This window comes from Mastigoproctus giganteus, chromosome 4 (assembly GCF_048544385.1).
Source record: "Mastigoproctus giganteus isolate SK-2022 chromosome 4, ASM4854438v1, whole genome shotgun sequence".
Lineage (NCBI taxonomy): Eukaryota > Metazoa > Arthropoda > Arachnida > Uropygi > Thelyphonidae > Mastigoproctus > Mastigoproctus giganteus.
Window position 1 is genome coordinate 96327846 of NC_143578.1, and position 17241 is coordinate 96345086.

Consider the following 17241-nt stretch of genomic DNA (forward strand, 5'->3'; position numbering starts at 1 on the left):
GCATGCTCAATGCTGATGGGATTCTTCCTCTTGCTCAGAATAATCACCTGAGAGGGCATAAATTCAAATTGAGAAAAGACGGATGTAGGATAGACGTGAGGAAATTTGCCTTTAGCCAGCGGGTGGTTGGTGGTATAGACTTCCATCCCTTGTCGTGGAAGTTGATAGCCTAAATATGTTTAAGGCTCAGCTGGACAGGTATTTTGAATGAACAGAGGGGTGAAGTGGAAGTGGTTATTTTTTATTTATTTATTTATTTATTTTATTTATTTTTTTTTGGCTGCTGCTGCATAAGCTTGCTTTCTTGCATCAAATGCCTCTACTAATGCTAATGCTAAGACTCTTTTGGTTGTAGGAAAACCAGTAATCATTCCAAACAAACAACAGAGCTCCTGAATTAACAAAATATCAATAGATTTCTCTAAACAGACTTGCCAAAGTTCAGCTGCAATAGTTTTTGATTTTTGACCATTAAGCTGAAGAATTTTAAAAGAAGAATTGTATGTTTTAGAACTATAATTATGATTTAATTTAAGCATGTATTATTCATATTGGGTAAGATTCCTTACATTTTGCAAAGCTTGTATGTATTCACTACAGGTAACATCTCGGACTGAATGTTTATGATCCTTCTCTTTACAATTACAGTTACAATAAGAGGGCTGATCTTTATTGGGATAATCCTCGAAGATGTGTCCAGTATGGGCACAGTGACTGTAAAATGGAACATCCTGAGAACAGGAGGTAATAGTATGTCCATAACCTTGACATGAAAACACCTCGTAAACACTGTGAAAGGCCAACATCTATGCAGACGAACCAATATATAAGCATTCTAAGGAATAACAAGTTTATACATTCTTGGAGAAAAGCCTAGAATCCAATTCACAGTTTGTCTAGATTTTGAGGAAGTACTAAAATAAAAGGTAACTTAGTGAAGTCATCAAAAGAAAAACCTTATTCACTAAAGTTTTTATAAAAAAGATCCCCAAGTATTTCTTCCTTGGCATAATTTCTGACTACATCATAAATTAAAATGGTTGGTTTTAAAATTTTAGGAGGTTCCATCTTAATGACTCTACAATGTCACCTTTGTTCTTTATCATTTTTATATATTTTATTTTAAACTTTTTTTTTAGTTAGTTAGTTAGTTAGTTATTTGGTTTTTAGGAGCATTAGCAACTAAGGCCATATTGCTCCAGGATATGCGGTGGTCATTCCCTGACCTTTCCGCATCCTCCGTATTTGGTGGTGACGGACTCGAACCCCGGTCTAATCAAGAAGCGTGTGCTACGCACTGCTGCTCCTTCCCATCTGGCTAAGGAGGCGTCCCTTTATTTTTTTTAAGGACTGTCGGAAGGTCTCAGTTAAGTTATTAAAAACATCTTTACTGGCAGAACAAGTATTAGAATCTGTAGCCTTGCATAAGATTATGTTGGGTTTAGGCTTAAGATTTGATTGAATTCCATCAAATCTTAGGCTTAAGATTTAATGGAATCCAGGTTTTGTGTTAGTAATGGTTGGATAGTTTGATACTTATATACAGGCAGCACAGCACTAACCCTTGAATTCTTTAAAGTATCTGCATAAGATGTGTTATATGAAACCAAAAACAAAGGACTATTGGTGGTTTTTGCAATTCCCCATTTCTAACTTTAAGTTTTTCATTGTCTATAAATAGACTGTTAAGAATAAATTCTAAGTCACCAATTTTTCATAAAGAAAATTAGTAGTTTCTTTAGTAAATCTATTGCTTTCATTAGTAAGAAATTCAACAATTTCCTTATGAAATTTAAGAGGCTGAGCTCTAGTATCAGCCAGATCATCAGTTATTGAAACAACAATATTTGTTTGCGGACAGTCTTAATTTTGAGAATTATCATTAGGAGAAGAATCTATTCTGACAATACTTACTGTAGAAGCATTTAATTTTGCATCTGCCTGACTTTAAATTATGTCCTGTGTAGGTCCCAAAGGAAGAAGATCGTCATTGGAAATGCTAGTATTAGTGACAACAGTTTTGCCATCCATGTTAAATCGATAAATTAAAATTCAGTCATTAGCCTTACTTCCTTAGCTGTCACTACATGTGCTGTTATTCAATGGTATGCAAGGGTGAGAGGTAGGGGAATAACAGAACGGCTTAGCAGTTCAATAATGCCAGGTCAAGATCACGTTGTTCAAGGATACATTGAGCTTGAAAGACATGGAACAATGGTCAGAGCACACATAAGAAGTAGCAGCAATGAGCATAAAGAAATTCATCCAAAACTTATTTTTTGCCTGCTCTGATTATTCTCCACTTGCATCTGGCTTTTCCATGGGTCAATTTTGATATGGCAACACTAAAAAGAATTTAATACAGCAATTTCAATTAAACAAATCAAGACATTTTTACAGCGCACAACATACAACAACCAAATGCTATCTTCCCCTAGCAGGTCCTCTCAAACTGGAGTGGCAAGGGTATTGAAAGGAAAGACTAAGCACTTTGTGGTAAGAGACTGTCCTTGTCATCTTAATATGTGTGCTGACTAAGGAGCTGCACCCCTTCCTGTGAAAGCAAATGAATATTTGATAGATATTTACTACTATTTGCAGGATAGAATTACTAAAGGGAAAGACACATATCAAATGAATATTATATGCAAGAATGTTTGTTCTACATTATTGTGTAAGAATGTTCAAATATGATTAAAGAGGCCTGTGCACTCTGGATTCATTATTATTATTAAATTACAGTTGCTCAGAGCGAAATGGATACAAAAATATAGATTGTGACAAGTTTAATAATAGGAAATATACATATATTAGATTAGATACATACAAATAAAAGCTCTCGGTTGTTTAGTCAACCTTCTTCAGTTAAACTGTCAGTTAGAATGGAGCATGAGGGCGTGTACTGCCAATCTTGTATGTGAAGTGCATGATTAATTGTTGGATGTTGAAGCCTGTGGCTGTGATGTATGTGGACGTGGCCAGCGTTTGTCAATGGACAGGATTGCTGTTTCGGTGATAGGGTGGACTTGACAACCACTTTTCCTGTTCACTGAGGTACTAGAGCATTTGAGGTTTAACGACTCCAACCAGGCGCGTCGCTGATAATGGCGGGACTCATCCACAATCACGACATCGTGGTGTGGGTCAATGTAGTGGTGGGTGGCCCAAACGTGTTCGGCAATAGCTGAGTGCTCCATATCCACTAAGCGGATCGCTCTTTTGTGTTTGGAAAGGCGTTTTACGAGCCGTCTCCCAGTTTCCCCGATGTAGCAACTAGTGCAGTCAGGGCAAGAGATGCAGTAGACCAATCTGCTTTGTAGTAGGGTGGGGACAGGTGTTTTACCTTAGAGATGAGGGATTGTAATTTTCTGCCTAGTAGTTGTACGCATTTTATCCAAAGTGATTTTAAGATTCTACAAACCTGTTGTGATAGGTTAGGGAGTATGGGATAAAGGCGCTCGTGGCTGAGTCATCACCTTGGATGTTTCTCCAAGGTGGTGACTCAGAATTTCTCACAATTGGTCGTTACGTGGTCGTGTGTCTATAGGTCACACCTGTCAAGGGTATTGATGGGCCACAACCCGTAAGATCCTTCTTGACTTTAGCGATTTCGGTGCGCCTCTCATTTACAGAGCTAGAGTGTGTCCAGGCACGAGTTAGCAAGGTTCGTGCAGTGGCAAGAAGATGGCTACGTGCGTATACTGACCGGAAGTTGAAAAATTGGCCAGCACACATAGGTTTACGATGGACAGTTGTCTTCAAGCACGTGCCCTCGCACCGGACAAGGGTGTCTAAGTATGGTATGGTGTTGTCCAACTCTAGCTCGATTGTGAATTTTATGAAAGGTGACAGAGAATTGAGGTGGTCTAAGATTCGGTCACCTGAATTTCTGGGGATAACCACGAACACATCATCCACATAGCAACACCAAAAGGCAATGGGATCTGGTACGTTTGTAAATGCACGACCCTCTAATTCCTCCATCACGATGTTTGCCGTGACTGAACTAACCGGGGAACTCATGGCTGTGCCGTGTACTTGTTGCTAAATGGAGTCGTTAAACATGATTGCACCGCCTGTTAAGCACAGTCTGAGGGCGGTGGAGATATCGTTTGGGGTTAATTTGGTTTTGCTGCCAAGGGTTTCGTCATTATCTAAGAGTTGCTTTGCACATGCGATGGCAAGTTCTACTGGGATGGAGGTAAAAAGTGAAACTACATCAAATGATGCCATAACTTGATCTTGTGAGATGGATATGGTACGGATCCTTTCTATGAACTCACTACTGTTGGAGATAGTGTTGGTGATTTTGCCTACTAGGGGAGAAAGGAGTCTCGAGATAAACTTAGCTAATTCGTAACTCGGTGACCTACAACAGGATACAATGGGTCTTAGTGGTGTGCCTTCTTTGTGAACTTTCGGTAGTCCGTAGAATTGTGGAATCTGGCAGCCGGAGGCATGGAGGTGATTACGTGTTGATTCTGTTATCTTCTTCTGTTTGAGCCAATGTTTGATGAGGATGTTCACTATCGACTCCCATCGTTCCAAGGCTTTGATGGGAGGAACGGTTAAGGGCTGGTAAAAAGAGGTGTCCTGCAAGAGCAACAAGGCTTTTGTCTTGTAATCTGTGCGGTTCATTACGACTGTTCTACGTCCTTTGTCTGCCAGTAGGATGACGATAGATGAGTCTCGTTTCAGTGTCTTAAGGGAAGAAATTTGTTTGTGGCTGAGATTGGAAGAAAGCGGGGCGAGCATGGAGTAAAATTGCCACAGTTTTTAGGCAAATTGTGTTTGCCACATCTTCAGGGAAACGTGTTAAACACGCTTCTACGCCTAAGGCAATATCAGTGATCGGTGGGTTTCTTGGGAGAACAGCAAATTAAATAACAGGAACAGTGGTTGTCCACCCTATCACCGAAACAGCAATCCTGTCCATTGACAAACGCTGGCCACGTCCACATACATCACAGCCACAGGCTTCAACATCCAACAATTAATCATGCACTTCACGTACAAGATTGGCAGTACATGCCCTCATGCTCCATTCTAACTGTCAGTTTAACTGAAGAAGGTTGACTAAACAACCGAAAGCTTTTATTTGTATGTATCTAATCTAATATATGTATATTTACTATTATTAAACTTGTCACAATCTAAATTTTTGTATCTGTTTCGCTCTGAGCAACTGTAATTTAATAATAATAATGAATCCAGAGCGCACAGGCCTCTTTAATCATATTCGAACTGTTCTTGGCCAACCAACATATGATATAGTCGTGAAACTGCAAAAGAATTTCATCTTTATTGCCCGTTGCAAACAACATCTCAGATTTGCTCACAGGTGCAAATCAAACAAAGTTATCCCAAAAGTATTTCTCTACAAATCACCATTTCCTAACAAATGTATGCAACGTGCCTGTCAAAACTTCAGCTACAAGACCCTGAGCATATGGATTGGCTGCCTTCATCGAGACTTACAATATGCTTCAACAAATAAAGCAGCCCTGCTGATCGAACTTAGAAGTCTAGTTCCAAATCCTGTTTACACCAATATAATCCATACTTGTGCTACCAAGACGTCCGAGAATCTGAACGCTATTGTACACGTCAAAAAGGAAGTTCGATGCTTTAATTAGTGAATCCCGTCAATGTCGTCATCAGCGTAATACCCCTTCCACAAGTTGCACACATTTTGTATTGAACCTGAGCAACAAACAGTTATCTACAGAACAAGTAGACCTGTTGACTCTGGGTATGAAATTTGCTGTCCTCCCAAGAAACCCACCGATCACTGATATTGCCTTAGGCGTAGAAGCGTGTTTAACACGTTTCCCTGAAGATGTGGCAAACACAATTTGCCTAAAAACTATGGCAATTTTACTCCATGCTCGCCCCGCTTCTTCCAATCTCAGCCACAAACAAATTTCTGCCCTTAAGACACTGAAACGAGACTCATCTATTGTCATCCTAAAAGCAGACAAAGGACGTAGAACAGTCATAATGAACCACACAGATTACTAGACAAAAGCCTTGCTGCTCTGGCAGGACACTTCTGTTTACCAGCCCTTAACCGTTCCTCCCATCAAAGCCTTGGAACGATGGGAGTTGAAAGTGAACATCCTCGTCAACAGTTGGCTCAAACAGAAGAAGATAACAGAATCAACACGTAATCACCTCCATGCCTCCGGCTGCCAGATTCCACAATTCTACGGACTACCGAAAGTTCACAAAGAAGGCACACCACTAAGACCCATTGTATTCTGTTGTGACTCACCAAGTTACGAATTAGCTAAGTTTGTCTCAAGGCTCCTTTCTCCCCTAGTAGGCAAGACCACCAACACCGTCTCCAACAGTAGTGAGTTCGTAGAAAGGATCCATACCATATCCATCTCACAAGATCAAGTTATGGCATCATTTGATGTAGTTTCACTTTTTACCTCCATCCCAGTAGAACTTGCCATCACATGTGCAAAGCAACTCTTAGATAATGAAGAAACCCTTGGCAGCAAAACCAAATTAACCCCAAACGATATCTCCACCGCCCTCAGACTGTGCTTAACAGGCGGTGCAATCATGTTTAACGACTCCATTTACCAACAAGTACACGGCACAGCCATGGGTTCCCCGGTTAGTTCAGTCACGGCAAACATCGTGATGGAGGAATTAGAGGGTCGTGCATTTACAAACGTACCAGATCCCATTGCCTTTTGGTGTTGCTATGTGGATGATGTGTTCGTGGTTATCCCCAGAAATTCAGGTGACCGAATCTTAGACCACCTCAATTCTCTGTCACCGTTCATAAAATTCACAATCGAGCTAGAGTCGGACAACACCATACAATACTTAGACACCCTTGTCCGGCGCGAGGGCACGTGCTTGAAGACAACTGTCCATCGTAAACCTATGTGTGCTGGCCAATTTACCAACTTCCGGTCGGCACACGCACGTAGCCATCTTCTTGCCACTGCACAAACCTTGACAACTCGTGCCTGGACACACTCTAGCTCTGTAAATGAGAGGCGCACCGAAATCGCTAAAGTCAAGGTGGATCTTATGAGGTATGGCTATCCCATCAATACCCTTGAAAGGTGTGACCTCCAGACATGCGACCACGTAGCTTCCAACAGAAACATCCAAGGTGATGACTCAGCCATGAGCACCTTTATCCCATACTACCCTAACCTATCACAACAGGTTTGTAGAATCTTAAAATCACATGGGATAAAATGCGTACAACTCCCAGGAAGAAAATTACGATCCCTCATCTCTAAGGTAAAACACCTGTCCCCACACTACTACAGAGCGGATTGGTCTACCGCATCTCTTGCTGTGACTGCACTAGCTGCTACATCGGGGAAACTGGGAGACGGCTCGAAAAACGCCTTTCCGAACACAAAAGAGCAATCCGCTTAGCAGATGTGGAGCACTCAGCTATTGCCGAACACGTTTGGGCCACCCACCACGACATTGACCCACACTGCGATGTCTTGATTGTGGATGAGTCCCACCATTATCGGCGACGTGCCTGGTTGGAGTCGTTAAACATCAAATGTTCCAATACCTCAGTGAACAGGAACAGTGGTTGTCAAGTCCACCCTATCACCGAAACAGCAATCCTGTCCATTGACAAACACTGGCCATGTCCACATACATAACAGCCACAAGCTTCAACATCCAACAATTAATCACGCACTTCACGTACAAGATTGGCAGTACACACCCTCATGCTCCATTCTAAATGCCAGTTTAACTGAAGGAGATTGACTAAACCACCGAAAGCTTTTATTTGTATGTATCTAATCTAATATATGTATATTTCCTATTATTAAACTTGTCACAATCTATATTTTTGTATCCATTTTGCTCTGAGCAACTGTAATTTAATAATAATAAGAATGTTCATTATAATTTATTATATTTCTAATTTATTTTGGTTGTAATTTATGTGTGCAATGGGAGGGCTTGTCGAGTTTATGAATAAATTTAAAGAACATATTGGGTCTCTTTTGAAACTAATCCACCTACAGTCTTATAAACAATGTAGAATATTGTAAATTATTTCTGTGCCATGTATTTGCTGTTTTGTTAAAAGATTAAAATTATTTGAATCTTCTGCAGTTCTTATTAGTTACATTCTTATCTTTCGTTTGTGGAAACAATAGCAGCAGCCATGCAGTGTCATTGAATGTTAGTGATAACTGATCTTTGAAAACAAATGGCCAAAGTCATAAAGTTAAGCACTGAAATATCTATTCCCGTTTTCATTTATTTATTTTTTTTTTTTGATAATGAATTTATTATTGCACATTTTTTTATTAAACTTCTGTTTCATGAAATTGCTACTTTCAACCCCCAGAATTATTTAAAAAATAATTCTTTAGAACGTTATTTCTTTTGTCATTAGTTGCAAGAGAAAATTTGACACATAACTGCCCTTGTACAGCTAGCTGTTCAACGCAGAACTAAATACACTTATCAAAGAGTGACCATCAAATGTAACCATTGTATTTGTTTGTTTTTTCTTCAAATAAAATTGGTTTACATTCATTTTAGAAGTACACCAATGAGGTTTTTAGACTAAACCAATGACAGGGAATAATTGTCTGATTGATAAAAAAACAGTTGATTAGGCACAATTTAAATTTGATAATCATAAAATCTAAACAGTAATATTTAGTCCAATTTTAACATCAAATTCAAAAATTTCAGCTTAGATATGACAAAAATAGCCTAAGCCTAAAAATAAGTGAGATAGACCCTGTTGCTTTTTAGTTGAAACACCTTGTATATATGTATATCAACTGAACAAAGCTATTGCCAGAACTATATATATATATACATCTCAATTTTGTAATTGCTTAATTTGCATATAATCAATACCTCATTTATTGGTCATAATATCAATCATAATTATGTAAAAATTTATTTACTAGATGGAATTGGTGATGAGTGCTTGCAGAGTATCAGTTAAGAACATCGGTTTAGACCAATGATGAGAAAAAAAAAATACTTCTTCACTAGTGGCATTGTTTGTGATGATTCTTTAACAAATTCACCTCAGAGAGATAAAATTTATTTCTTCCCCCTTCAGTTTCCTTCCTGAACTTCTTATATGCTGTGATCTGCTCATCAGCCATATCACCACAACCATTTGGAATCACTTTATATACTACTACCCTCATTTGCTTTAACTATAACTCAGGCCTTTGAATCCCCCCCTTTTTCAGGAAAATCATTTCTCAGATGAATATTCTGATGGTGCAGAGTAGTAGCACCAATTTATATGATCTTCCCATCCTGCTTTAGTCCCTCTTGATTAATTTATTTAGTGTAACATTTCTCTATACCTTTGATAATCATAGGTCTGTGATTATCAAAGGCATCCTGGGATGTTAAAAGTGATCATCTGTTTTATTTCTTCTTGTTTTTACGTTATTTATTTCAAACAATTTTTATCAGTTTTTATGTGTAAATATACATTTTTATTTTTACATTTCATTTAATTCAATGTTTTATATTTTAGTTGCTGGAGATATTAAAGAACTTTTTGTTGTTCATTGCCAACCTACAAGTCCTCATTCATTCTGTTTTATGAACTGTCAAAGTGAATCAATGATGTGTTTATGGGTATATCTAATGAATGAGAACTTATATAAAAATTTAGCGATCATCATACCATTCCTCTATTATTGTGAATTCGTTAATGACCTGCTTATCATTAACAATATCACTGCTAATACAGTGAAGCCTCTATAGAGCAGCAGACACCACTGGATCAGAAGAAGTATCCAAAATATGGAGGTTAACAGAAGTCAATGTAGATAATTTTAATAATTTGAAAAAATGAAATTTGCTGTAAGTGGTTTCTATCTCAGAGTTTTTTTTATCAATTATCATCATGCATATTTGCATTTCAGTTAATTAATTTTTAGTAAACACATAATTACCTCTTAGTAAAAATGAATGTAAAGTTGCTTCCTTTTAAAGCATTTCATTTTGGAAATTTCAGTTTCATTATGGATAATAATAATTAGATCACTTACTAGATTTAGCCCACGTGTAAGTCCATAATTTTTTCCCACAGAGAATTCTTTCAATGTATATTTCTGCATATGGCCCTGCCACAAACAGTGAGCAATTTTGTTTCTAAAAAAATTAAACACAATCAATGTAACACATAGGAAATTTTTGATCAGCAATCCAGAGAAGGAACCTGCATACACAAACAACCTTTGAGAAAACATTCACATATAGCTACTTAAACAACCACTATTTCTCATTACCAAGTGAAAGTGGTATGTGTTATCATGGGAAAACTGTCATCATTTTTGTCAAAGTACATTTGCAGATGCACAAAATATCCATGAGCTATAAGTCAAAATTACCTGTACAGTCCACTGGCAAAGTATTAATTTTATTATTTTTTTTTAAAAGAAATGTATTACAGTTATATTTATACACTTTTTATATAAAGTACCACAAAGTAAATTCTGTATGGAGACTTACTACAGTTGTCTCTTTTTAATTCTGGCAACAGTGTCTCTCAGTTGTTTGGCAATAAAATTGGAAAACTGAGAGACCTTGCTATGTGATGCAAACCAGTGGAGCTACATCAGTATGTTAACAACATATTGTGCCATCTGCTCCATGATATATCTATGGCCATCATAAGTCTAATTAGTAGTACTGTTACAACTTTGACCTTCGTTTGCCTTCACTGACACATGCAAGTTTTCAATACTCTTGAAAGTGTCTGGTCTAGGGAGATTGAAAATATATAAAGGATACCTATTAAAGTGTCCTTTCTAAACTGAAGAGTGTTCATTTTGGAGAGGTCATTTAATATATAATTTCTTATATCTTAAATGACCTGAGTGCCCACAACTAGAGGTGTCTCCATTTAGAAAGATTTCTATTAAGGAAGGACTCATTGTATTACTGAATAAATTTTCTCCAGCATTAGCCATAAAGTACCTCTAATAGGTACATCATTAGAGGTACTTTAATAGGTACCTCTAATAGATACATTGTTCAGAATTTGAGAAACAGGAAATGCCTATGAATAACAATGGTTAGCATAAAGTAATGTGATAAACAAATTTAATAAAAAGATTCTGATAAACTTTTATTTATTACACCATTCATATACTTTTAACTTTTACTGCAAGCAGTAGGTAAGCATGTACCAATCCACTAAATAACGAACACATCATTTTTAAGTAATTTATCCTTAATGCTAATACTGTAAAATAGCATCAAACTTCAACCCAATTTTAAACAAACTTAGAGAAAATCAAAATCTAGCTTAAAATCAATCCTCCCGCCTGGTTTTTTTTTTTTTTTGGTACCTACAGATCTGGCAATCTTCTCCCATGTATCCTGATTCACAGTTGCCAATGCAATGACCATTAATTTTATTACACGCAACAGGCCCATCTTCACAATGGCAAGAAGAACCACAGTTCTTTCCAAAGTGTCCTGAAGCACATTCTGAAATGTATGTATGTTATTGATATACTATACCATTTAAGTTATATTGCATTATAGTACATAATATCAGTCAATATACAATATTTACTATCATTTATAAACCAATAAATACTGTGATATTAAAGTAAATTATATTGTTATAACAAAAACAAGTCATTTGTAATACTGAATAAATAAAATTAAAGCAAAAATGAAACATAAGCTATCTGTCTAATTAAAACATCTGTCTAATTAAAAACAGCAAAAAATCCTAAAGACTAAATCACACCAGTTTCAAGTGCTTTCATGATTTTTAATATATATATGAGGTGTGTCTGAAAAGTAATGAGACTGGTGCTATAAAATTTTTTATTAACAACTGAACTACAAACTAACATTATCTCCTTCAAAATAGTTCCTTGCGAAGCCATACACCACCGGAGACATTGCTCCCACTCCTGGTAGCAGTGCTGGAAGTGCCTTCAGCTGGTCTGTCATGACCTTTTGGATATTGTCCACAGTTCCAAAATGATGACCTTTGAAGTGGAATTTGAGATTGGGGAAAAGGAAGAAGTCACACGGACTCAGATCAGATGAGTGTGGGGGCTGCGGAACTACTGGAATACCCTTTTTGGTCAAAAATTCGTTCACGGAAATGGCAGTGTGACAGGAAGCATTGTCATGATACAGCAACCAAGAGTCCACAATCTCCAGCCAGACACGATTAACCCTTTTTCTGAGTCGTTCAAGGACCTCACAATAGTACTGTTTGTCCTTGATGCACGAATTCCTTATGAACAACACCCTGATTGTTGAAAAAACAAATTAGCATGGATTTGATTTTCGATTTGCTCATTCTTGCTGTTTTCAGATGTGGTGAGTTGCTCGTGTGCCACTCTGAACTTGGTCGTTTGGTTTCAGGATCGTACTCGAAAATCCATGTTTCATCACCTGTTATGACATGTTTGAAAAATATTTTCGTCATTTTCAATGCATTCAAGAAGGTCCAGGCACACATTACTTCAGTTTTCCTTTTGTTTGTTGGTGAGGTTTTTTGGAACCAGCTTTGCACAAATTCAACTCACTACCGATCATTCTGACTGTCAAACATCGATCAGACCTCACAAGAGCCCTCACTTTGGTCACATTTTTGTCTGTTTTTGATGTGCATGGTCTTCCAGAATGAGATTCGTCTTCCACACTCTCATGCCACCAAAAAACCTGTGCCCTCAATAGAGCATGCTCTCCATAAGCCAGTTTTAATTTTTCGTAAGTTTCTGTTGCATTTTCTTTAAGTTTGACACAAAATTTGATCGCTGCTTAAGATTTCGTTTTTCCATTTTCGTAACGCATCACTACTACATACACACACACTTACACAACTTGCTTGTCAAGTCAGACGTGTTAACGCTATCGAGTTGAAACTTGCACTGAACATCAAGTAAGAATGTACGTCTCAGTTGTTGTCAGAGGCATGGCTACAGTTGCCAGTTTTCGAGCCATGCGTTCAGTCTCATTACTTTTTAGACACACCTCGTGTATATATATATATACATATATATATATATATATATAGTAAACTAAATTCAATAAATCTGAGGTGGTACCTTCTTGTTCTAATAAAGTCCATTCATTTCAAGATTTCTGAATTCCTAATCTCCTACCACCTACTCAATCATTTCTTAAGGGTACTAATAAATTCAATGCCTTCCCCTTTGTTGTTGTTTGTTTGTTATTTGGTTTTTAGGAGCATTAGCAACTAAGGCCATATTGCTCCGGGATATGCGGTGGTCATTCCCTGACCTTTCCGCATCCTCAGTATTTGGTGGTGACGGGCTCGAACCCCGGTCTAATCAAGAAGCATGTGCTACGCACTGCTGCTCCTTCCCACCTGGCTACCGAGGCGCCGCCTTCCCCTTTGTGTTAAGATTTATAGTACACAATAGGAATATTATATTATATTGCATCACAGCCTAAAAAAATGTGCAACTTGTGAAATGTTTGCCAAACTCTCTGGAACAGAACATCATCTAGCCAAGGAAGATGTCTTTATGTCTGCTAGTTGCAGAGAGTGTCCAGAAATTATGAAATTACACTAAAATGAATAACTTTAATGTAATTATTGTAACTGAATTAATTAGACAGCAAAAGTTTATTAGTATTAGTATTGGCAATATGATGCATGGAAGAAAAGTTTATCCAGAACTAGCCAAAAAAAAAAAAACCCACTTCATTTACAATTACCTCCAATAATTTGTTTAAATATCCCTTAAATTTTTATTCAAACTACCAGTTTCTATGACACTAAGAGAAAGTTTTTTCCAACAATCAATTATCCTTTGGATGAATACAAATTTCACCACATCTATTCTGCAGCCAACCTTTTTCAATATAAATTTACATCCCCTTGTGCATAAGTCTCATATGAAAACAAGAGGATGCTGACTCTCTTTAAAAATTCCAGATGTGAATTACAGGCTCCAAAAAGCGATAAGTGTTTGCCATTATATTTACTTAATTGTTATATTATATTGTACTTTATAAGTAGCCTAATAGTTCTAGTTATGCTGGTTATTTTTATTTTTAATTTAGACAGAGTTTTTGTAGGTTGCTGTTTAATATAAGTAAAACCATTGTTTCGTTTGAAACTCGCAGACATTGTTTTCATATAGAGAGTGGTAGGGAAATCAAATTTTTTATTGTGGTAAATAGGTAGCTCTAACGTAAAACTATATAGCATAATACATATTACTGCATTTAGGATTCTATTAGATAGTGTAGTATTGATAATTAATTATTTTTTATTTTTTGATCTTATTAATTCTCAATATCATGCACCAGACTAGAGCAGCAAAGCAACAAAGTGGGAGGTGTGCTGTAACTTGGGGGAGAACTGAGTTAGTTAGTTATTTGGTTTTTAGGAGCATTAGCAACTAAGGCCATATTGCTCCGGGATATGCGGTGGTCATTCCCTGACTTTTCCGCATCCTCCATATTTGGTGGTGACGGGCTCGAACCCAGGTATAATCAAGAAGCATGTGCTATGCACTGCTGCTCCTTCCCACCTGGCTACGGAGATGCCTAAGGGAGAACTGAGATTGGCAATTCTCCAATGCATCACAGCCTAAAAAAATGTGCAACTTGTGAAATGTTTGCCAAACTCTCTGGAACAGAACATCATCTAGCCAAGGAAGATGTCTTTATGTCTGCTAGTTGCAGAGAGTGTCCAGAAATTGGGCACTAACTCGGCATTCTGATGGGTACCTATGAGAGTTTGAGGTGTAGGGTAGATGCCCTTGAAGAAATTAATATGAGGGGCCCATTTTGTTATTTGTTATTTGGTTTTTTTTTTTTTTTTTTTTTTTTTTTTTTTTTAGGAGCATTAGCAACTAAGGCCATATTGCTCCGGGATATGCGGTGGTCATTCCCTGACCTTTCCGCATCCTCCGTATTTGGTGGTGACGGGCTCGAACCCCGGTCTAATCAAGAAGCATGTGCTACGCACTGGTGCTCCTTCCCACCTGGCTACGGAGGTGCCTGAGGGGCCCATCAAGCTCTCAGCTGCCCAACTCAATGCCAGAACTCAATCTTGTGCATCAGGCAACACAGCAGCATTCAAGGCAGAATGTGCTGGTCCCACAGGAGTTAGTTATTGTTGGTAACTCTATTATCAGGGAGATGAGTAATATATTGAGTAAAAACGACATATGGAAAAGGACCAGGGTATGTCTGGCAGGAGCAAAAGTTCCTGATGTTCTAGAGCAGATATCAACTTTTAATGGAACAAAGTGTGATATTGTTGTACATGTTGGCACTAATGTTATTAAGAGTAGGAAACCTGCAGATTTACTTAACAAGTACAGGTCGATGTTGGAAAAAAGTCATGAGTTAGGGTTAAATTTGAAAGTGTGCAATTCTGCCCAGACACAAGAGGAGGGAGTATATAATGAAAGAATTATCAATCAATTTGGACCTGGAGAGATTGTGCAAGGCTCATGGGGTAGAATTTTTCTCAGCATGGTCTGTGCTTGTTAACAAGAGAGACTGCTTCTACCGAGATGGGATACACTTAAATAGAAGGGGTGCAGGAGTGTTTACTGATGCTATCGGCACATCGTTAGTTGGGACGGAAAACTGCTAGATTGGGGGGGGATTCACAAACAAAAAGGTTAAAAGCAGCTGCAGGCAAAGGTGAAGGTGTTTTCTCCCATTACTCCCATTAGAATGAGCTACGGCCTGGAGGGTGGGGTGCAGGGAGTTTCAGGGAATGATGACAAGCATCATGAAACCAATAAATACATGGGCTGTGTTAGGGTAATTAAGAATAAGAATAGGTGCATGTATACTTGCAAGTACACCAATGCAAGAAGGATAGTAAATAAATTTGATGAATTTTAAGTTCTGGTCAAGACAACAAAGGCGGATATTGTTGAGATATCAGAGATATGATATCACACAGATATTAGGAATGCAGAATTGGAATTTCCGGGATACAATGGGTACAGAAAGGATAGATAGGATAGGAACGGAGGAAGAGTTATGCTGCTAATTAAGAAAAACATAAAATCTAAGGAAGTGCATCCAGTTGATATAGATGAACAGTGCAATGTTGAGTCTTTGGTGTGACTAAGCACTGGGAAAGCAAAAATGAGAGTAGGAGTGTGTTATGGGCCTAATGACTCTGATGAGTACAACAAACAATTCTGCAGAGAAATAGAGTGGGCCAGTAAATCAGTTTGTTTTTAATGGGGGAATTTAACTTTCCAGATATTGACTGGAACTTGTAGGCTGGTCACTCGCACACTAGCAAAACTTTTGTGGAATTATTGAATTATTGTTTTCTGCAGCAGCATGTTCAAGAGACAACCAAAGAGGGTAATACTTTTGATCTGGTTATCACCAGTGATTATTCGTGCATTAAGAATTTGGAGATAAAGGAACCACTAGATGACAGTGATCACAGTGTACTGATGTGGGATTTACTTAAAGATATAATTGGCATCGGGGTAAAGGGAAGAGTTTTTGCTTCCTTAAAGGTGACTACAGTGGTCTCAGACAATTTTTAAATTCCGTACAGTGGGACCAACTGATTATGTTACCAACAGCAAATTCTAAGTGGGAAGCATTCAAGGAATTAATCATGGAAGCTACTAGGCTTTTCATAGCGATTAAGAAATATTATTCAGCTTAGGTCTAAATGGATGTCTGATGAACTTATGAGACTGGTGGCAAAGAAGAAAAATGCATGGGATGAATATAAATTATCAGGCAACACAGAAACCTAAGGCAGATATAAACTAGTCTGTAATTAAGTCGCAAAGGAGATTAGGCAAGCGAAGGCAGATTACGAGAAATCTTTGGCAAAGGATGCTAAGAAAAACAGCAACAACTTCTTTGGTTATATAAACTCTAGAAGGAAGTGGATGAATCAGATTTGTCCACTTGATATCGATGGGTCAACTGTTGATGATCCCGCTCAGGTAGCTGATAATCTGAATGAGTATTTTGCATCTATATTCACACATGAGAAGTTATTAAGGAAGGAAAATGCCAAATGTTTATCAAACTATAAAATGGATTTAATGATTAGGTAATAACTGAGAGCAAAGTGGAGGAGAAATTGCCGAAGTTAAACATAAAAAAGGTACCTGGGGTGGATGGGATCTATTCAGTTATTTAAAAATAGGTGGCAAAGGAACTAAGCAAACCCTTAGCCATAATTATGAGAGCATCCTTGGACTCAGGGGTAGTCTCCACAGACTGGAGACGTGT

At 37.8% G+C, this 17241-nt stretch overlaps 1 protein-coding gene across 4 annotated transcripts in view; it reads right to left on the reverse strand.

The window, feature by feature from the left end:
• LOC150086925 (receptor-type tyrosine-protein phosphatase S-like) overlaps nucleotides 1–17241 on the reverse strand; it is a 1004071-nt gene that overhangs the window by 834472 nt on the left and 152358 nt on the right. For all 4 annotated transcript variants that reach the window (XM_090372826.1, XM_090372825.1, XM_090372828.1 and 1 more), the window contains one exon: nucleotides 11353–11490. In XM_090372826.1, coding sequence (XP_090228952.1) covers nucleotides 11353–11490 — 138 coding nt within the window. The remainder of the gene's footprint in view (nucleotides 1–11352; nucleotides 11491–17241) is intronic.